The following is a 22,616-nucleotide window of genomic DNA, read 5'->3' on the forward strand; positions in this document are numbered from 1 at the left end:
TTTTGGTAGAGGAGGAATTGATCGTGGATTTCGAGGAAAAAGGCAAAGGCTTGCACTAGATCGGATATTAGAGACGACCTCCAATCCAAGGTAAGGGTGGGGTTCGAATTTTATAATCGGGATTATGATAGTTGTATGTGGGATCGTGGTTGTATAACTATGTACCCTGGAATGGTTTGTTGTTTTCGGTGATACCAGTTCCATGTTAAATTGTTGATTTTTAAGATTTATAGTTGTGCTGCTAAATTGTTATTTTCAATTGAGAATTGTTACTGTGATGAGGTGTTGATAAGTTGTTAGCACCTGTTATTCGATTGATTTGTGGCTGGTAGTATTTAATAATTGTTGAGGTAATCAAGTAATCCAAACTGGAAAATAATTACTTGAACAATTGAAAAAGAAATTTGCAGAAGAGAAATTAGCGAAGGAGATGAAACTGGAAAATAATGGAGGCGGGGGCCCCATATATTAAGGGCAGGCGCCCTGCATTGTGGAAAATGAAAAAAAATTAATGTTTATGCATATTAAGGGGGTTGGACACCCCTTGTTAGGAGTGGGGGCCTCAAAGCCCTGGGATGGGCGCCCCAAGTGTGGCTTACTCGTTTTGTTTTTGTTTCATTTCTTTTTTGTAGCATATAATTAATATATTCACATATATATTTTGACATAATGGGTTATTAATTGACTAAGTAGCATGATAATATTGATTTAATAATAATAATAATAATAATAATAATAATAATAATAATAGGTGTGGAAGTAATAGAAATTGTTGCAGACAGAAATTATTCAGAAACACGGAATAGCAGTTCTTAGCAAAAAACAAAGGGAAATGGTATTTTGACAGAAACTTATAAATAGTAGCCTGATATATTTTCTTATGATGGTAATATTGGGTAGCATAAATATGTATATCAGTAAGCCAATCTTATCAGAACCATAAATTAACAAGTAGTAACAGCTGAGCATAATAACAATCCCGATTAGCAAAATTAAGCGGTATATTTAGTTGCTCGGAATCGAATGAAAATTTACTGGGTAGTTCGTGTATGCGTGTAGATAATCGTGGTTGGTTGTTTTTGTTGAATATTATGTCTAATAATTTGATTTGCAGGTGCAGTTGAATTATTCTGGTTGATGGAATTGTGTTGTTGATGAATTGCTATTGAATGTGTTATTCTGAATACTTGTTGTTGATTTTGTTGTTGTTAAATATGTCGTTGTTGTTGAGCTGCTGTTGATTATAAGTTGTTGTTGATCAGTTGAATTGTCCCGATTTATGGACATGTTTGAGTTGTAGGTCTGATGACCGATGTTGATTTAAGTTGATGCAGTTGATGCATGTTTAAGTTGTTGTTGTTTTGTTGTTGTTGTTGTATGTTGGTGTTGTTGTTGAAGTTGAAGTCGCATGGCATACACTGCATGATTAAGTTGGCCTTGATGGCACCATGTTGAAAGTTGAAGGCTTATGCCTTGGCCTTAATGGCACCACGTTGAAGACTTATGCCTTGTTAATGCCTCGATAAACTAGCATATGTTTAAGTTGGGAGTTCTTCTCCAAATGGTATCACATGCATTTGCATAGTTGAGTCGCATAATGCGTCGTATATTGTTTTGTTGTTGCTATTGAGTTGTTGTTATTAAGTTATTGTTGTTGTTGTAAAAGTTGTTGTTGTTATTAAGTAGTTGCCGTTATAAAGTTGCTGTTGTGATAAAGTTGTTGTTGTGATAAAGTTGCTGTTATAATGTTGTTGTTTGGTGATTACTTGTCGTTGTGGTAATTGTAGTAAAATTGTATGATTCTAATCTAATATATCAGTTATCATACTCCTGTTTATATTATTGGATATCTCACCCCTTTTGATGTTTCCCCTACCATGGGAAATGGACAGGTATTCAAGATTAGTCGTGGAAGTTCGAAGTAACTTTATGAAGTCTTTAGTTGTTGTTAGTCGAGTTGGTGTCTTGATCTGATACGTAGCACTCGGGGGAATATTTATATTAATTATTGCTGAGTTATTGTTATTATTAAGTGTCGAATAATTATAAATTGAAAGCTGCTTTAGTTGAATAAAGTTGTTAACCGATTTGTAAATTGGAAGTTGTAATTCCGTTGTTTTAATAATAAAAAGGTTGTTATGTTCATATGAATAAATATGTTGTGAGTTGTTCAGCTGAATAAATATGTTGTGAGTTGTTCAGCTGAATGCTATGTATCATATTAAAAGAAATACAGGTTGTTTGTTGTTTTAAGTTGAAATGTGACATCCCGTTTTATGTTTGAAATTTTGGCACTCTAATTTTAATAAAAAAATGTTGGGTAGAAAATGGGGTGTTACTGTGGGGGTGAGTTACTGTTCTCCTTAGGGACTTTCACTCACTCTTTGAGGTTTTTACATTGTTGGGAGGTTTTACTAGTATTATAGATGGATTTAAAATGATCAAAAACTCGATGGTTTGTTCTATTTGAAAAATCAAAGAATGACATTTTTTATTTAGGGAAGGCTACCAACGTGAAGTATTTGGAAGACAATAATATTTTCCTTATTTGGAAATGGTATCTTGGTAGGTCTGCGACAAATTCATGCATTTTGTCATGTTGACTCTATAATCAATTTCTCATCATGAGTTAATAGCGACTTGAGAATTTTTTTTCTGATCCTGAGGTGGACTATTCTTGTTAATTCTTGGAGGATTGTGTTTCTATCAATAGTAGTTTGTGGTGCTTCTCCCTTGTTAGGATCTCATTTATGGTGTGGCGATTTTGTTTGGTCTCTTTTTTATTTGGTTTGTGTTGGATGATATCTCCTTATTTTAAGGATCAACTTTTTTGTGTTTTTTTTTTATATTGTTGTTGTTTTTTTTTCTTTCTTATATTGTTGTTGGTGTTTTGCTTTGAGGTAGTGTTGATGTTGTTTGTGTAATGAGTAATTTACTATTTTGCATGCCAATGAACTATTCCCTTACTTGTTCTTATAGGATATATTTTACATTTTGTTTACCTTTATATATATATATATATATATATATATATATATATATATATATATATATATATATATATATATATATATATATATATATATATATATATATATATATATATATATATATATATATATATATATATATATATATATATATATATATATATATATATCGAGTATAATCATTGTCAACTTCTTGGTAAAAAGAAAGGTATCATTAGCAACTTAGAATAATATTAGAAGAAAAAAACAAAGAATATAAAGATTGAGTATTAAAGTGGAGAACTAGTTTTATATATAATAAAAAAGAAGATATTATTGAAAGATTAGAGGCCCAAATAAATGGGTCATATTGAAGTGGGGGAGTTGGTTGTGAGAAAATGACAAATTCTAATTCGAAAATGAAACAAAAGTTTTGTAATTGTCATGGTCATGGGGTACGGGCACTTTCAAAGGATAAGGCCATTTCAAATCCTACAATCCTACCCTACACTCTGAAAATATAGATGCAAACTCAATAAATGTACCGACATAAATAAATTCATTTTTAAAAGTTTTGATTATTTATTTAGTTTTGACAAAAAATATAGTTTTATTTTTAATTTCAAATTTGTCAAAACAAAGGCTCCAACCATAAAAATGGCCTTTCCTCAATGCGACGTTTTTTATTGTTGGGCTGAGTAAGACTGGACTGTAAGGAACACAAAGAAGACTAAAAGAATATTTTTCTCATACCTCCCAATTTTACTCCTATCCCCCATACATCTTATAATTTGAACAAAGAAAATTAGATATCACATTAACCATCCATTTATACTTCTATCCCCCAAACATATATTTTCAAAGTATTAACCCTTTTCCACACACAATACAAACACACATATAATCAAAGATGCCCTGATCTCAAATAGTTTAGAGAATGTGTTTTAAAATAAGGTTAACATCATTTACTTAAATTGTAAGTAATATTTAAAATTAAAAAATTATAATAAGAAATAATTTAAATGTTTTTTTTAGCAGAAACACGAATCAAGTAAGATTTTCGTATATTTTTTACAAGAGTTTTTGTTAAGTATCACAATCACTAAACCAATTAGAAAAAATAACTAATTCTTAAAAGAAAAGGTTGGAAATAAGTCAAATCCAAACAAAATATATCTGAAGAAAAATCAAGAGTTATGTGAAGAAAGTGAGAAGAAAATATAGTAACATCATAAGATAAATATAGCATGATTGATAGTAACCAACTAAAAAATAGTTATAAAATAAAAAAATCAATTCATCCTCATTTTATTTTTAAGAGAGATGATAGACTTTTTTTAGTTATAAAGTAAAAAAATCAATTCATCCTCATTTTATTTTTAAGAGAGATGATAGACTTTTAGCAAGTGTACTAAATGTTATCGAAGTAATAAAAATATGTTTGTAGCTATAGGGATTATACTATTTTAACAAGACGACTCGCGTGCTATTGAAAGTAAAATTAAATTCTTAAATAAATTGCTGGAAACCGGATCAGATTGAAGGCGACTATAACTTATTTTGAATCCTTTGTATGTCACTATTTATGATGATGCCTATTTGTCCTAAGTTGATTTCTCAGTGATTACGAAGGTTTAACTTAGTCGTTATACCAAATTCTTTGATGTATAACCCACTCTTATAAACTATAATTCCCTAATTCCTTAGGCTAGCTAGATAGTTAAAACAGACAATATTTGGTGCGCTAAACCTTAAGTCACAACTAATAGTTTCTTATCCCTATTCAATTACTAAGTTGAACAGTTAATTTAGATCAGACTCATATAGTTATGGTCAATAATCAATACGATTCTAGGTTGGATATATGACTTTGTTAACACATATAAAGCAATGAATATGATTCAACTGAATAACAATACTAAAGTAATAAAAAATGTCAATAGTATAATACGCAAATATATGACTAAACAAGTTCATACATGTTCATCTAACAAGCCCTAATCCATAGAAATTTAGCTACTCATACTAATAGAAATTGTAACTAAAGAAATAAAGAAATAAAACATGAATCTTCGGTTAGAATTTGGCTTACGATGATGAAAACCTTCATTTCAGAGCTTCATACATTACTTCGCCATCAAAATTTTGTACCAAAAATCGTCCGTCCTCTTTTTCCTCTACGTTTCCCCTTTTTATAGAAGTCAAAACGTGTCAGAAGTTAGGTCACATCACGCAAGGAACCTTTTTCCTCTTGGCGCGATGTTTTGTGTAAATAACAGATTGTGTCGCGTCACCTTTTTATCTCGCCATGATGAGTCTAATTTTTGCTCAATCATGGCACGATCAAGCCATAAATTTTACAGTGGCCTTTTCTTCTTTCTTTACCCAATTTTCACGTTTTTCATATTTTTCCTTTGTTTATCCACTTCTTCACTTTCTTCCCATTTCTTCATAAAACTTGAATATAATAATAATCTAAAAATAATTAAAAAAAATTCAAATGCTTATAAAAATTACATGATCACAGAGTGTCACTAAAAGGTGTCCATGAGTAATGATCTAGGCAACCAACTTGAGAAAAAGTTGATAAGCATATCTAGAAAAGGGGATACTTGATAACATTTAGGTATAACATCATTCTATTCACATTAGCCAGAATTTTTGGCTTGAATTTCTTTATGATGATGAGTTCATACTTTGAATATACAAGAAATGAATTATCATTGGCATGGATTTTGTCAAAGGAGATCATTGAGTTCATGAAAATTTTCTAACTTATTTATTTTTTAATGTATTTTTTGCATAAATCTAACTAAATAAATTTCGTTTATGTTGAGAAACCAATGTCAAAAACAAAGTAAAATTGGGAGAAAGAGAAAGTTATTGATCAAATAAGAAATCGTTCAATTCAAGAAGGTAGAGAAGAAAGACGGAGAGAGAGATGGAAAAAGATAGATAGATAGAGAGAGAGAGAGAGAGAGAGAGAGAGAAACATAGTTGGTTAGACTATTAGTTTCTATTCACCTTTTCAATGAGTGCTAAATGATTACAAGTGTGTGGTATCGCTTTTTTTACCTCCCCGTTTCACTTGGGAGGATGGCACGCCGGACCCTTCACGCGAAATTTGGAAGGAGAGAGGCACCCTTGTGGGATGACTTATATTTCAGTTCTTCCTACGATAGCACACGAAATTTTTAATTATCCTACGAGGAAGAAAGGGAAAAAGATCTCAAATAAACCCTAAGAGTTTTCTAGGTGTGAGGATTTCACCTAAACAGATGTTCTGGAGTCCGGGAGGTCGGTTATACATAGGGAAGGTTTTAAGCACCCTACATATCTGTAGTACTCTACAGGAACCTTCTCTGTGTCTATGTGTTTATGTTTGTTGCTTGATTGGGAAAGTTTCTCCTTTGTGTTAGGAGAGAGAATTGAATTGAATTGAAAGACATATGAACTGACTTTTTTTGGTTTTTTATTAGCTCGCTGAGATTCCTTGTGAATCTCATGCCTACATATCCCTAATGGAAGTTAGAGCTTTTTGTAGTTCGGGGAACTAATTAGGGAAATGAATTAATTTTGGGTGCCTTGTTTGAACTCAAGGTTGAAGTTTGAATTAAATCTCTGTTTGCAGAAAAGAGACGAGTCGTCATCTTAACGGAGAGATATTTCAATTGTTTTACCACAAACATTTTAAAAGTGAATGAAAATGAGGGTTCTTTCATGATAAGAGAGGGACCTTACTTATGTGTGTGCAAGTATGCCAGTATCATCTTATATGAAAGAACAATCATAATGAAAAGTTTACTTTATGATAAGAGAGGGACCTTACTTATGTGTGTGCAAGTATGCCAGTATCATCTTATATAAAGTAAAAGATTTCAACCATTAGAGAAAGACAACAGTCTGGATGTGAAGTCGAGAGAGCAGACAGCCTTATATCAATCTAAATGGGAAATGTTTTTATGAAAATGATGTTTGTTATGTTTGAATATGGTATAACAACTAAAAAGTCTATTCATAGAGATGAATCATGTCTCACCTGTGTAAGAAAGATTTAGATTTTGACTGGCTTGTACAAGGCCCAAGCTTGAGGCTTAAAAGAGTTTTGATTGACCCTAGGAGATGACTCCACTGGGGATTGACTTTGACTGAAGAAATTTGTGTTATGTATGAAGCCCAGAATTGTGGCTGACTTTAGCTGGAGAATGTTTTGTTTTATTTGACTGAAAGATTTATTTGGTGTTCTGTACAAAGCCCAAAATTGTGGCTGACTCTAGATAGGGAGACATTATTTTCTGCCTTGTACAAAGCCCAAGGTTGTGGCTAACTCAGTGGGGAAAAGACTCAAAGGTTATGAATCTTTTGACACGGGAACGAATGTTTATCTGCCTTGTACAAAGCCTAAGGTTGTGGCTAAATTTGAAGATTGTTTTGAAAGTTCAGAACTGAGGTTGAACCTACTGGGTTGTTCTGTTAAGGATTGATTGATGGAGGCTAACCCTTTCTAGGGAATTTTTGACTTATGAAGGTGTGAGTGATGGAGGCTAACCCTTTCCAGGGAATTTTTGACTTATACTTCTTGTTTGAAGCCCAAGATTAAGGCTGGCCTTGTTGAGGAAATTCCAGATGTGGAATCTTGACTCTACTAAAGAGTAAACTTACTGGAGATTAAAGATATGGGTGACAGAGACTGTCCATGTCTCTCATTCCAAAAGGTGAACTCAATACTGAGATTGAGACATTCTTAGCTTGTTTGGAGTCTGGTTTGAAGAATAGAAGAATCTCACCAGGGTAAGCTAAAAGGTGACTAAAGACCTGTTCCTATGTTTATAAGAAACCTGATGGGTCCTTGTATACAAGCTCAAGAGAAAGCTGTGAATATGCTTTTAAGAAGACCGTGGGTCCTTGTATTGTAAGCTCAAGAGGAGGCTAATCGAGGGTCATCGAGGGTCCTTGTTATAGCACAAGAGAAAGCTATGTTGGCTTTGAACTTAGTTTGGCTCTAAGCAAATGGGTAAGAGGTTTCACCGAGAATAATTCCTCTTGGGTGGATGTGCCCCATTTTTGCTCTAAGGCTTTTTTCAAGATGCTTCACCGGGAATAATTCATCATGAGGTTGAACTATAGAAATCTAATTAGGAAAGAGCCTTCACCGGGAAGACATTCTCAATCCTAGGTCATAGTCCTATAATATATATACAGTTTATTTGTCCTAAGGTTTTTCTCAGACAGAGTTCTAAACAGTGTATATATGTCGTCCTCGGTTTTTTTCTCGTGAGATACGAACTGACTCTTCTTTTATTTTTGAGTTGTGAAAATCAGAGAGTCGCCACCGACTTTTATTTTATCCAATTAAGGAAAGGTTTATAAAAGAAACAGAAAAAGACCTTTAAGAGATTTTGGGTTCGGGGGTAGGTTATACAAAGGGAAGGTATTAGCACCCCTTTGTATCCATGGTTATCCATGGGCTCTTAATTGCTTAGCTCACTTGTTTAAATCGTTTGTCTTGCTTTGAAATGCTTGTATGTGGTTTTAAATACTTTTGTAAAGAATTAACTTTGTAATGATCCTTGTGCGGACGTATACAAAGTGTTTTGTCTTTCGAAAGATGTTTGATGGTTTGAAAAAAAGATTTTTAACTTCGTAATGATCCTTGTTCGGATATATACAAAGTGTTGTCTTTTTGAAGGTTTTGTTTTGGAAAAAACAATGATATGTGATAGCTTTTAATTGAGCAAGCAATTAGGAGGTATACCGTAAGTTCATAAGGTCTTTTTCCATTTCTTTTAGAAAATTTTCTTTGACTGGATACAGAAAGAAATTATTTGAGTTATATTTGAAACAATAGAAATGGTTTTGAAAAGAGTAACAGAGGGATTACCCTAAGAGGTGCAAGTGTGATTGTGTTTTATTTTCAGATATTTTTGTCTTTTGAAATTAGTGATCTAGCGCTTCAGTTATTATCTTTGACATACACGTAGTTTTATATGTACAAAATTAAAATGCGGGAATGTAAAATGCGGAAAATAAATCTACGCTATTACATCGATTGTGCGGGAAATGTAAACTACGCTATTTACATGATTTTGACAACCTATACACTTATCTATGAATTTAAATTGCAATAAGATAAAGGGAAAATGTTTTTGGATTTTTGATGATTGATTTTAATTAGAATTAATGCATGATTAATTTAATTAAATAAGAAAAAGGTAGAAATAAAATTTAAACCTAAAAATTAAGTCTAAAATATGTTCATATTGCTTGTTAATTAATTTTAAAATAAAATTAATTTTTTTGAGATTTTTGAAATTGTTTTTTGAAATTATTAAGTTAATTAACATATAATTATACAAATAATTATACACATAAATTAAACTTAAAGAGAAAAATATTCTAAATATGTACAAAATTAGTTTATAATATATAAACTCAATTTAATAAAATAAAATATTTTTTTTCTGATTTTTTGATAGGTTAGAAATAATTTAAATGAAATATATGAATATATATTGATTAATTAAACAAAATATATTAATTATTAAGAAAAATAAAATATTTTTGTGTCAAAAATTAATACAATATTTTATTAACCTAAAAATATTTTTTGTGTATTTTTCTGATTTTTAAAAATATTTTTAAATAATTTCACAAAGAGAATTAAATAAAATAGAAAATATATTAAATTATGATTCTGTGTGGCAAAGCTTTGAGAGTCCATGGTGCGCTGTAGCTTCTGGCACGTTGGATGAAACTTTAATGAGATCTGAGGACTGATGGTGTGAGGGTACATGCTAACGCGTGTTTCATGTCACACGTGATCCATCTGCAAATGAAAATCAAAATGCGCGCGAACCAATTTGAATCAGCCAATCAGGAGATGACACCTCGTCGTCTTCTTCCTCTCGCCTCTACTTTTAACAGCGTTTTTTACCAAAAGCGCTGTAATACACCTCCTTCATCCCTGCAAAATAACGAATAGGGGCAAACCTATACAAAAATATTTCGCGACATGTCCATTTGACTCGTCCAGATCCACTGAACTTGAATATGCCTCTGGTTTATTCTAATTTTGCCTAAATCGAAGGATCCCATTTCGAGCTCCAAGAACCCTAAAATGGTATATGCTTCAAACCTTCATAAAAATTAAATTAAAGCTCCAGAAACGATCAGGGCACAAAACTAAACACAAATATGGGACTACATCTTATTGAATATGCATGAATAATAGTATTTTTGTAAATTTCAGTTTGAACAAACCGTGAGCTTTTGAGCTCGATTCAGTGAGCTTCAAGGCTTGAAATTGATTTGGAAAGGTTCAATGATGTTCAGGGATCGTGTTTAAGTATTTAATTTGGATTGAATTGAGCTGAAACTTAAAATTCGAATTTCAAATTTCTTGCAAAATTTCAAGTATGATACAAGTGTGTTACAAGCATGGATTTGATTCTGAATTCGTGTGTGTCCTCTTACTGAAGTGTTCTACTTCATTTATAAGCAATGAATGTGCTGCAAAGCTAAGCTATCTTGCATTGATGATCTTTGAACCTTTGAATTTTTTAATATAAAAATCTTTGAATTCTTTGGCCATGGCTTTGAATTTTCTTCACCCTCTTGCTCTAGGCCTGTTGTACCATCTCTATGTTGCAGAATTTAAGCTACCTTGGTGACTCAAGCAAGAGACAAAAGCTTTGGATAATGATCTTGCACCATTTCTTTTTAATTTAATTTTAAAGGTAATAAAATTAAATTAAAAAAGAAATAAAAATGTTATGGGCCAAATGTTGGTCGTGGAAGCCCTTTAACATTATTGGGAACATGTTTGGATCATGAAAACTTGGCCTCTTTTGGAAAAAAACATTTTTGATCAATGTTGGTTTCATGCATTTTCCCGAAAAATAGCCAACTTCAACAAGGCATATCTCCCTCAATTTTGATCATATGAAAGAGTTCTTGTACTTTTTAGAAACCTCAAGATGTCCTCTACAAGCTACTTTGGAAACTTTTTTGCATTTGGAGAAGTTATCTTGATGTTATGGCCTTTGACAAAAAACCACTTTTTGTTGACTTTGAAAATGACCTATAATGTCCTGGCTCATATTTTCCAAACGATACATTATTTGAAAGCGAAAGATACGACAAACTTTAAAAATGACGATTAAAAACCCATGCTATAAATAAAAACATATAGATGAACGGTAGTGTAAGCAACCCAGGTCCACATTTTTCAGGACTATGCAGACAGAAAAAGGACATGATCACCACCAAAACAGTGATGACCATAAGAAAAAACGTATCCATCTACTTTGCCATTTTTGCCGGGGAAGAAGAGAAAATAATTATGAGGTAGAAGTTTGAGAAATGAGTGAAATTTGATGTGATAATTTATGGAAAAAATGAGGGGTATTTATAGAGTGAAAAGAAGGATAGAGACGTTGGGGAATGAAATGATACCGTACAAAAAAGGAAAATTTGAGTGGTAGTAGGATTTGAAAGAAAGTGTATGGTAGGGTTTGAAAAGAGAGATGTATGGAATAAAGTTAGGATTTGATTTGAAAGAAAGAGATTTGAAAAGAAAGGAAGAGATTTTGAAAATAATAGAAGAGATTTTGAAAATAATAATATAGTACAAAAATTAGTGGGAAACAAAAACTAATAATAATTTACTTGTTACCAGTACAGTCTGAATCCCCGGACTCTGCGCCTGCAAAATTTAATTATGTACCAATTGCGTTAGTACTATTTATCTGCAAATAAATCTCAAATAAATAGCGTGTGTGAAGTGATAAACAGTACTTGGCGTTTGTGTAAGAATAAATTCAACAGTGAACCAAAATACCGTATAAGAAATATTCTAAAAACTGAGTATTCATAAAATCAGGATATTTATGAAATAAAATCCAAGATTATATGAAACTCCCAATTTTTAGACAGAAGTCTGTTGCCTTCTTTTTGAAAAAGATGCGGGCAAATTTTGGGGTATAACAATATACAATCTATATTTGACAGGAATTTAAATGAAAACTGTAAATTAAAAGCTGTAAAGCCTAACCTGAATGAAGAGGAGGCCTTTGAAAGATGTATGTACAAAAAAAAGGGTTTGGGACTTAAACTCAAGGAGAGGCCCATGTGAAATTGTTTTGAAAACAAATTGAAAGTTTGATTGAAAACAGAAGAAGTTAAGATGGACACTAGGTCACATAGGTATATGAAGAGTTTCACCAGGAATAATGCCCTTCAATACTAGAAGAAAGTTTTGAAAACAGATGAGGAGTTTGTTTAAAAAACAGTTTGGAAGATAAAAAGAAAAACGGATGAGACTTACACTCTTTAATATTCAAGAGGCCTAAAAGATTTATTTACTGTTTATGAAATACAGTTGAAAAGAAATTGAAGGTATTTTCAAAAAGAAAATGAAAAGGGTTGGGTCTTACACTCTTATTAGAGGCCCATGAGATTTACTGTTTATGAAAAACAGTTGAAGAGATGAATTATGAGATGAGGAGAAGAGTTGGGACTTATACTCAAGGAGGCCCAATTGATTTTGATTTACTGTTTATGAAAAGCAGTTGAATGATTTTGTTTTTGAAAACTATATGTACAGAAAGGTGTTAGGTCTTATACTCAGGGAGAGGCCCATTGAAATTGATTTACTATTTATGAAAAAACAGTTGAATGATTTATGTTTTGAAGGATGCAAGGTTTTGTTTTTTGAAAACCTTGATCGTCTGTTTAATCGAGGATTAGAAACAATTTTGAAGATTGACAACAGTCAACTTAATTAAGGTAAGGACAAAGTATATACTTAATAAAGACCTAAATGATTAGGATTTTATCACAAAAATATTTACAAGAGATTATGTTTTGAAAATCAAATGAAAACTATATTTAAAGTATTTTAAAATACTTAAAAAAATAAGTCATTTTAAACCTAATAAAAATATATCAAATAAATAATATTTTTTGTGTTTTTTTTATATTCATAAAATAGATATATTAAATGAAAAATGTGTGAAAAATCAAGTGAAAATGATTTAATTTGATAAGTGAATTAATTGATTAAAGTTGTGAAGAAATTAAATGAGAAAAGTGGCAAAAAAGAGGTTTTGTCTCCACCAAGGCTTGAACCCACGCCCTTGTAACAAATACTCAAAAGCTTTACCAACTAAACCACGTGCGTGGTCTGATTAGTAAACGCAGGGAATTGATAATATTTCAAATAAAACCTGGGAAATTAAAAAATACACGCGCCATCTTCATCTTCAACCTCTAGCTCAGATTTTTGAATTTTCTATCTCACTCGTTTCTCTACCAAATGGTATGATGTAAACATGGATTTTGATCGTTTTTGAACGAGGATCATGATGGTGTCCTTTAATTTTATTTATTTTCAGTGTAACTTAAAACTCACACGCATGAACACTAAGAATCCTAAAACTGAAATTTAACACGAAATGATGTATGCGCATGATATGATGCAATTGATTGAGGGTTAATGATCCTCATAGGTGCATAAACTAGTTGGTATAACAAGTTTTCATTTATGAAGCATGAATCATAGAGTTTGAAGCTTATGAAACTTACCTCTGAAATAGAGATCGAGCTCTGATCAAAAGGTGTTACAGAGCTGCTGTAGTGATCCAAATAGCTTCAATGATCCCCCAGGAAGGTGTTGATATGCTTAACTTGAGCTGGAACTCCCCAGAACATCTTGCTCGACCTCAACTGATATGGCTCTGAGTGAGAGATGGAGATGATGATCCCTCACTTACAGAAGTGTTCCAGGTGCTTGGATCACTTCTAATGAACCCCTCTGATGTGTTTGAAAGCTTACTTTCAAAGGAAGAGCTCTGGTTTGAAGAATTCGAGTCTTCTTGCCAAAGAACCTATGAAAACCATAAGCAAGGGAGAGGGAAGGAGAAAGCAAGAATTTGATGTTGCTTTGGTTTTATTAATATTGAGGAAGACACTTCTATTTATAAGCAAAGTGATCAGAGTAGTTGAGGGAGTGAGCTTGCTTAGTGAAGTCATTTTAGTTTCTTGGCCATGAAGAAATTTCAAAAATATCCAAAATGCAATGATGACAATTTGATTCCTCTTGATCCCAAGCCCTAGCCCTCGATTTAATCTGATCTTTAGGGATCATTTCTAATGCAGAGAAGCCTCTAATTGGCTTAGGAGAAGATTCCTTGATGATTCATCAATATTCCAATTTGTAATGATTACATAATCACATGGTTTTGAAAATTGGGATATTCTTCAATTTTGATCCAATTATGCATTTGATTCCACATGTTCCCTTATGATATCTCATGAAAGAATAGGCACCAATCGGTAAAGGCATTAACACAAAATTTGCAAAATTCAAAGTTGGACATGACCTAAAATTTCACTTCAAATGCCCTACTTTGATCAATCATATCTCTTAGCTCATGATGAATTTGAAGATGGTTGAACACAATTTGGAAAGCCCTTAACATGTAATTCAATTCATTAGTTAAAAGTTTCTTCAAAATCCCTAAGGAAATTGGTGAAAAAGACCCATAAAATTTGAAGAAAATTAGGTCTTTTTTTGTGAATTTTGTAAAAGATACCAAATTTGAAGCTCCATATCTCTTTAATGGTTGATCTTTTGCGAAACTGTTAATTGAGATAAAGTTGTTTATTGGATCAAAATCTACAACTTTGATGTTGGAAGTTTTTTTCAGTTTGTACTTGAAATTTTGAGATATTCCCTTCCAAAGTTTTGAAAAAAACCTTAAAATACTTAGAAAAATTTTCTAAGTATTAAAAGCATAGTTTTAAAAACCGGACCGGACCGGCCGGTCGGACCGGTCGAACCGGGAACCGGTCAGGTAACCGGTCTGGTTCAATAGTTGGATCGGAAATGTCATTGAACCGGTGCAAACCGGTGTAAACCGGGAAAACCGGCGGTTTTTCTGAACCGGCGGTTTAGATGCATTTTTTTATTTTTCTATTTTTTTTAATTTTAAAAAATTAAAACGACGTCATTTTAATTATTTTAATAAAAAATTAAAATAAAAAATAAAATAAAATAAAAAATAAAATAAAAAATTTAAAAAAATATTACATATACGGTTGGTTTTGTTATCGATGATTTTGCTATTGAAGAAGGAGATCCCAACATTGAAATAATTTTTCCTTTCTTGAAATTAAATTTAGTAGACAATGAAATTATTTTGTTATAAATTATTCAATTATATTATATTGTGATTAAACTTTGTTTGCAATTAAACATTGTAATTTTGTACTATTTTATTATGTGTGATACCTATATTTAAAATTTGAATTTAAATTATGAACTTGTGATATTATATTTTTGAAAAAATTTAAGTGCTAGTTATATTTGTAGAGACTGAATCATCCGGCTCGACAGGTTTTATACCTATATAATTTTGTTATAACGACCGGTCTATTCAACCGAATTATCCGGTTTAACCCGGTTTAGTCATGCGGTTCGACCAGTGACCCAGTGGTTCGACCAATAAACCAGTGACTTAGTACCTTCACCGGTTTAATGTCCGGTCCGATTTTTAAAACACTGATTAAAAGTCAAACTTTGACTTTTTGATTCTTGATTGATTTTCTTGATTTTTCTTGGTCAAATGACTTCAATAACCATTTATTGATGATTTTAATCTTCAAAATTCCACGGTTGACGAAAAATCCAAAAAGTCAAAGGTGATGTTGTACAGTTGACTTTTTCAGGTGAATTGTGATTCTGGAGATTTCAGGAGAATCAAGATATCCTCATCAAATGAATGATATGATTGGATCATATTGGGGTAATAGAGGACCTTGATCCATGTTTTGAGTTGTGGAACCATGTCCTGATTAAAAGTCAATTGTCCTGGTGAATTATGTCAAAAACCCTAATTGTGGGCCAGATGAAATTGATGACTGTGGCTCCTAAATTGAAGTACAATTTCCATTGGATATTGACATAGGGATCATTTGAAGATGATTAGGCCCTTTGAATAATGCCCTGGAGCTTTTTAGGGTTTCCCAAATGTAGGCCCTGATTTCAGTCCCTGATAGGCTCTAAACCCTAGTTTGGTGACCTGAGCAAGTTTGAGTTCTGATGCCTGATGTTTGAACATCATAGGTGGATGGATGAATCACCATGAGTCCTATGATTGTGTTGAAAATCATTTTCTCACTAATTGATCCTTTGTCTGAACTTCTTATCCTTTGAAAACCCTAGTCTGAGTACTTGGTGAACAAGTGACTGCTCTGGGTATTTGTCTTGAGTTGATGAAATAACTGGAGATGTGACATCTCAGGGGGGGTCAAAAATTAGGGTATGACAAAGTGAATAACAACCAAACTCTCTTTAACAAGTGAGAGAGTAGCCTATTTATATACTACTAGCATATGTATGATGATAACATGAATATGTGACATACATATTTGTAACATCATCAAACAACATGTTGTATGGATAGACTTCGTCTCCAACATGCATGAATTGACTTCGACTACAACATGCTTGTACTGACTTCAACTATAACATGCTTAATTCGAATCTCTCACTTTATTTTATCTCAGAAATAACCCCTTAATGTTTCAATCACTAAACCCTAGTAATCAACTTCAATTAATAATATGAATGATGTTGAATTTAAAACTCAACTAGACAAACTTACAACTATGCCAAGTTACTGAAACATAGTATGGTGTACATAAAATAACAATGACTACTGTAAATCTAGCACTCTAAAATCTTTAATGTGAATGCTTGAATTCTTCCTTAGGTTGAGCTCCTTATATAGCATAATGATTCTAGGCTTTTCTCCATGGATATTTGATATGATGTCGTCCAGAAATAATACAGAATCTGTTGGATATTATTTGTTCTATAAATCTCTCTAACAAGATATGATTTGTTACAATTCAAGTTCAAATTTAATTCACCATTTAAAACTGAATTGATCTTCATCCATTTGTCAAAAAAATCACCCAATCATATTGTTAAACTAATACCAATAAAATCTAATCCAATCTTTGACTAGAAATCTTCCACGTCGTAGTAGCATTGACCTGTTGAGCAAGGCCCAAATTTCGTACCAACATGGTGGGAAATCGTGCCTAACATGTGTCCCTTCGACACCTCCATACAACTTAAGCAAGATAGATTAACTTTGAACACTTCTTTGTATTTTTATTTTGAAAAATGCAGCTAATTCAAAAGGAACTACAATAAGTAACTAGTTCATACATAACACATGATCAAAAGAGATATGTATGAGTATTCTTAATTTTATCTAATCCCAACAAGAGAGAGAGAGATAGATAGATAGATAGATAGAGAGATAGAGAGATATTTATCTACTCATTGCCATGTTAGCCTTGCACAAATGAGAAGAAAAGGGATGAATGAGCATCAACATTGATTTCTCGAAGGATTGTTGTGTATACACCTTGAATTATCCTTGATCTGACTCTATCGTGTTTCTCTCTATATTTTTGTCTCTATAAAATGTCAAAAGTCCCTTTCTATCATGTTATGAAAAGTATTTTTAAACCAGTTCTAAAAATATAAGCTCGCTTAGCCACAGATGACTCGCTTAGCGAGCTGGCCTTTCTTCATCGTGAATTTTTCTGCCACATCAGCTTTAAACACCTTCTATCGCTTATGGAGTGTTGGCTTGCTTCAGCATCATGTGCTTCGTTTGCAACTACATATTGGTTTTGAACTTCGGCGTCTCTATACTCCATTGCAACAGGAAACTCTTGGCATAGAGTTCCACAAGTCAAAATTGGGACTGCTCATGCACCAAAGAAAGTATGCCCTTGAGATATTAAAGAGGTGTGATATGGAGCATTGTAATACTTCCAATAAACCAGCTGAAGCAAGGTTGCAACTGTCCGAAAGTGATGAGGAGCAAAATATGGATCCAACACAATATAGGAGATTGATTGGATTGTTACATTACTTGTGCAATATGCGGCTAGATTAAGCATTTAGTTTGGTATTGCGAGTAGATTCATGGAGATACCGAATATTTCTCACTTTCCAGTAGCTAAGAGGATCCTACGATACGTCAAATGTACTCTTGGATGTGTAATTCTCTTTCCCGCAGCTGATACGGGCAGAAAGTGGGAATTGCTCGGTTACATGAATTCCAATTGGTGCGGAGATAAGGATGATCGAAAGTCTATGGCTGGTTATGTCTTTTTGTTCGGAGGAACTCCAATATCTTGGTGTTATCACTCTCTTCTTGTGAGGCCGAGTATATCGTGGCGTTGTTGTGTGCGTGTCAGGCTAGGTGGCTTGGGAATCTGCTGGAAGATCTGGGCAGCAAGGTTGAAGAAGCTGTCACACTCTTGGTTGATAATGTTTCAGCCATTAATCTTGCTTAGAATCCCATAGCATATTGAGATGAGGTTTCATTACTTAAGGGATCTGGTGTGTGCAGGCCAGTTGAGATTAGGATATTGTCGAAGCAAAGAACAAATTGCGGATTTGTTAACGAAAGGTGTAACAAATGTGGTGTTCAAGAAGCTTGTGATGAGTTTGGGCATGAAGAACTTAGAGCATTTGAATTAAGGTGGTGTATTGAAATTCCTTGATAATTCAAATGCATTATGGAAGCTTCTGGGATCGTTTCGTTGAAAGCAGCTTATTTGGAAAGCACTTATGGAAGTCTGGAAAAATAAAATGTCGAAGTGGAAATTGATTACTCAGTTCGGGAAATCGACTTCCTAAAGCTTGTTTTGTTTTTCAGTTTAATTTTCAGTTGGGGAAATCGATTACCCCCTTTTAGGAAATTGATTTCCGTCATGATTTTGTGTTTTTTAGCTACTTGTCGGGCCTGTTTGGTTCAAAGGTGTGTTAGATGTATCCTATAAATACTCCACCATGTAATATGTTTGAAAATAATGCCATTTGTGAATATTCTCCTCAATTACTCTCTCTCTCTCTCTCAATATCTCTAAATTCACTTCATCTTCTCAAATTTACCTTTTTCTCCATTGATTCACCAACAAGCTTTGTGCTTGTTCCAACACAAAAATATCTCTAGAATCATTAATACATGCACTAGTGCTAAGGAGGTTTGGAAACCCTTAAGTTGATCATAAAGGTACATCCAAAGTTCGTATATAAAAAATTCAACTCCTTACCACAAAATTTGAAAAGTTGAAGATGCGCGAGGACGAAACTATTTATGAATTCAATGTTTACCTCTATGACATTGCTAACAGTTCAATCACTCGTTGTGAAAAGATGTCTGAAGAAAAGCTTATAAGGAAGATTCTAAGATCTCTTCCTGGGAGGTTTGACATGAAGGTTACACCATTGAAGAAGATCGAAATATTTCTACGATGATCGGTCATTAGAAGACTTGATAGAAAACTTGAGAATAATGTCTCTACAAATGTCAAAAACAATCAACCACATAATTTAAAAGGTGACAATTTTCGGCATTGAGGAAAAGATGAGGAAAAACAAAACAAGGCCAAGAAAAATCAATATTGTGAATGTGAAGGTTTTGGACATATTTAGGTTGAATGCAAAATTTTGTAAGGAAACAGAGAAAAAACTACAATGCTACTTTCTCTAATGTTAAGTTAGACGAAAAGGATGAAACTGATCAAGCAAACAATGTTGTGGCCTTCACTACTCGCTTCAAAGAAGTTGTCTAATAATAATGGAGATACTAGTGAAATCATCTATTTGATATTATCATTACATGTGTCACTCTAAAAACATATAAAACTACCATCACCAATTTTCCTAGAGCTGTGATTTTAAATTGAATTAAAAGATTTTTTTAAATCAAATCAAAAAGAGAAAGAAATATAACTGTTATCAGACTTATTATCTTTAAGAAATCCAACTCTAAGAGTTGTGACCCATTGTTGATAAAATTAGGAAATGTCCCAACATAACTTAATACAACCTATTTAAGTTATCTGGAATATTTGTCTAAATCCCAACTCATATTATGGTTTAAAAGTTTCATAAAATGGACATTACGTTAACACTTTTATAGAAAACACAAACTTCGGTCACATAATATCCCGACCTCAATAACAAATATCTAACTTTAGACAAGATGCATATTAAGGTATCTTAGAAGAAAATTTCTTTAGCCACCTCCCTATGGGGTCACCCCCAGCGAAAAACCCAAATTACTCCTGCTTCGGAAATGAACTTCCGAAGCTTTGATTTTTTTAAAAAAATTTCCACAATTCGGAAGTGCATCTCCGAAAACACCTCATGGGGGGTGTCTTCGGAGATGAACTTCCGAAAACACCTCATGGGGGGTGTGTTCGGAGATGAACTTCCGAAAACACATTTGTTCAGATTTTGAGGGGTTTCAGAAATGCACTTCCGAATTATGCAGAAACAGAGATTTTTTTTTATGTTTTTCTTAACAGTTTCGTATTTTTAATTAAAAGAAACCGGGAAATAAAATAAACGACATATAAAGGTGAAAAATACTAATATGATAAAAAAAAGTAATATATACAACCGATCTGAATCCAAATAATAATAATAATGTGCTAAAGATACAATCCGAAAACAAAAAATAAATAAACCCGACCACTACTGGGTGTGCCTAACCCTCTCTCCCTGGGACCTCCTCTGCCGCCTGTATGCCGCAGCACGGCCCGCATCAGTGACGATCATCTCCATCACGGCCACAGCCTCTGGACCGCCCTGCTGAACGACACCTCGATCCAACGCGTCCCGCCCAAGCATCTCTATCCGCTGGCAGATCGGCATGAGATCAATGGCGTGGTCATCCTCGGCCTGCTGGTTCTCCACGATCTCCTCGTGTGCTGGCCTAGGAGCGCCGGGAACGTCGGGTCTCAGCAGAGGATGTGACACCCGATAGAACCATGTGACGTATCCCTCCTCACTGTGTCAGTCCTGTGTGACCCGAGTGAGACGGTACTCCTGCGGTACCACATGATGCTGCCAGTCCTCCCATATGGCAGTGAGCTGCACTCGGGTCACTGTGTCGGGAGCAGCCTCAAAGGGTGACCTGGGTATCCGCTGCACGAATCCAAACTGACGCATGCACCGCTCAGGGAGATACCGGACCATGATGGTAGTCCCGCATGCCAGCCAGCCTGAATATAGAGCAATGCCGTCAAAGGGGACAATCTGAGCGTAGTCGCTGAACGGCCTCCAGGTGACGTCGTCGTGCATCGTGCGGTCCAGGTATCCACGGTATGGTCCCATCGCATCGTTCCCCCTCTGGAGAACGTATCTGGCGGCCCTAGGCATGGCGTCCACGTACGCAGGATCGATGTGAAAGCCGTGGATGCGGGAGAAGTAGGAGATGATCCAGCTCTGAAACAGAAACACGATAATGTATTAAAAATAAATACGAAACATAAATAAATAAATAAATATGATAATGTATTAAAATAAAACGTACCGTAAGTAGTGTGCAGGATCCGACCAACTGCCTCGTCCTCCAGTTGGAGGCCTCATTCAGCTTCTGGTAGAGGTATGCCAGAGTAGCTGCCCCCCAGTTCCACTGGTGAACGGTATCCAGGTCCATGAAGTAGCGGAGGTAGGTCACATCGACGTACCTTGCACTCTTATCCACAAAGCATGCAGCGCCTACCACATGCATGTACCAGCACCGGAGAGCGCAGCCGCGGTGATACTGTGTGAATAGCTCGTCACCCCCCTGCTCGGCATCGGCCGCCGCATCCAGGTGGTGCTCAAAATAAGCGCTCAGTATGGTGAACCGGATATGAGGCCCAGATGTCGTGACGCACTCAAAGTGAGCAACCTCGTGCTCCATGCCCAAATAGAGCGTCATCCACTCAATGGCCTCGACCCTCTGGATCCGGGAGTGGTGCAACAGCGGCCCCCTAATCGGCAGGTGGAGAAGACACTGCACGTCATGCAAGGTGATCGTCATCTCCCCAACCGGCAAGTGGAAAGAGGACGTCTCCTTGTGCCAGCGCTCCACAAATGCCCCCTGCATGCCGGTGCTGATGGTGGTGTACCCCGTCATGCAGAGCCCGCTAAGCCCTGAACCTCGCACATGGTCGTTAAACCACTCAGCTGCTGGTTTAAACAGACTGAAAATCTTCCGGGCGTGGTTCACCATTTTCAACGGCTCTCTCTCCTGTTACAAAAAAAACAAATAAGCGACATATATTAAATAAGCGACAAATAAACGGTTAAATTATAAAAAATGGTGACAAATAAACGGTTAATTTATAAAAAATACCTCTCCCTCCCAGATACGCCGAGCGACGTGATCGTGGTAGTGAATCAGCACGGAAGTGTCAAAGGGCCCACCCGGATAGCTGTCCTCCTGCTCATCCTCCTCCCCGGCTGGAGGGTCAACATCCGGTACCCCCTCCGGCTCGTGGTAGGGCACTGCCGCCACCTCCTCCTCATCCTCCTCCTCCTCCTCCTCTCGCTGGCGGGAAGAAGATACCCGAGCCAGCCGACTCCTAGATCCTGAAGCAGATGTACCCTCTCCCTCGCCCACGGGAACTCGCACACGTCATCCCCGGCCCTGCCCCCGTCCCTGTGTCGACGCCAGCTGCGCCGCCGCCCGCTCGCGTCTAACCGAAGCAGTCTGGGTCTCCCTACCCTGTCTGATGCGTGCTGGTTGGTTGCCTGACATGTTCCTGTAAACAATT

The 22,616-nt window shown here is 34.8% G+C and overlaps 1 protein-coding gene across 1 annotated transcript; it reads right to left on the reverse strand.

Moving 5' to 3' along the window:
• Window positions 1-20,479: 20,479 nt before the first annotated feature.
• LOC131646399 (protein MAIN-LIKE 1-like) lies at window positions 20,480-22,336 on the reverse strand. The gene is made up of 2 exons (XM_058916439.1): window positions 22,196-22,336; window positions 20,480-22,090 (listed from the first exon to the last, which is right to left on the reverse strand). The coding sequence occupies exon 2, from the start codon at window positions 22,070-22,072 to the stop codon at window positions 21,224-21,226; it is 849 nt and encodes a 282-aa protein (XP_058772422.1). The 5' UTR covers window positions 22,073-22,090; window positions 22,196-22,336; the 3' UTR covers window positions 20,480-21,223.
• Window positions 22,337-22,616: the final 280 nt, after the last annotated feature.

The sequence above is a fragment of the Vicia villosa genome, linkage group LG2 (genome assembly GCF_029867415.1).
Source record: "Vicia villosa cultivar HV-30 ecotype Madison, WI linkage group LG2, Vvil1.0, whole genome shotgun sequence".
NCBI classification, from domain to species: domain Eukaryota; kingdom Viridiplantae; phylum Streptophyta; class Magnoliopsida; order Fabales; family Fabaceae; genus Vicia; species Vicia villosa.

Bases quoted from the DNA above. Each gene is read 5' to 3' on its own strand.
- LOC131646399 (XM_058916439.1), bottom strand. From the start codon at position 22,072: ATGGTGAACCACGCCCGGAAGATTTTCAGTCTGTTTAAACCAGCAGCT.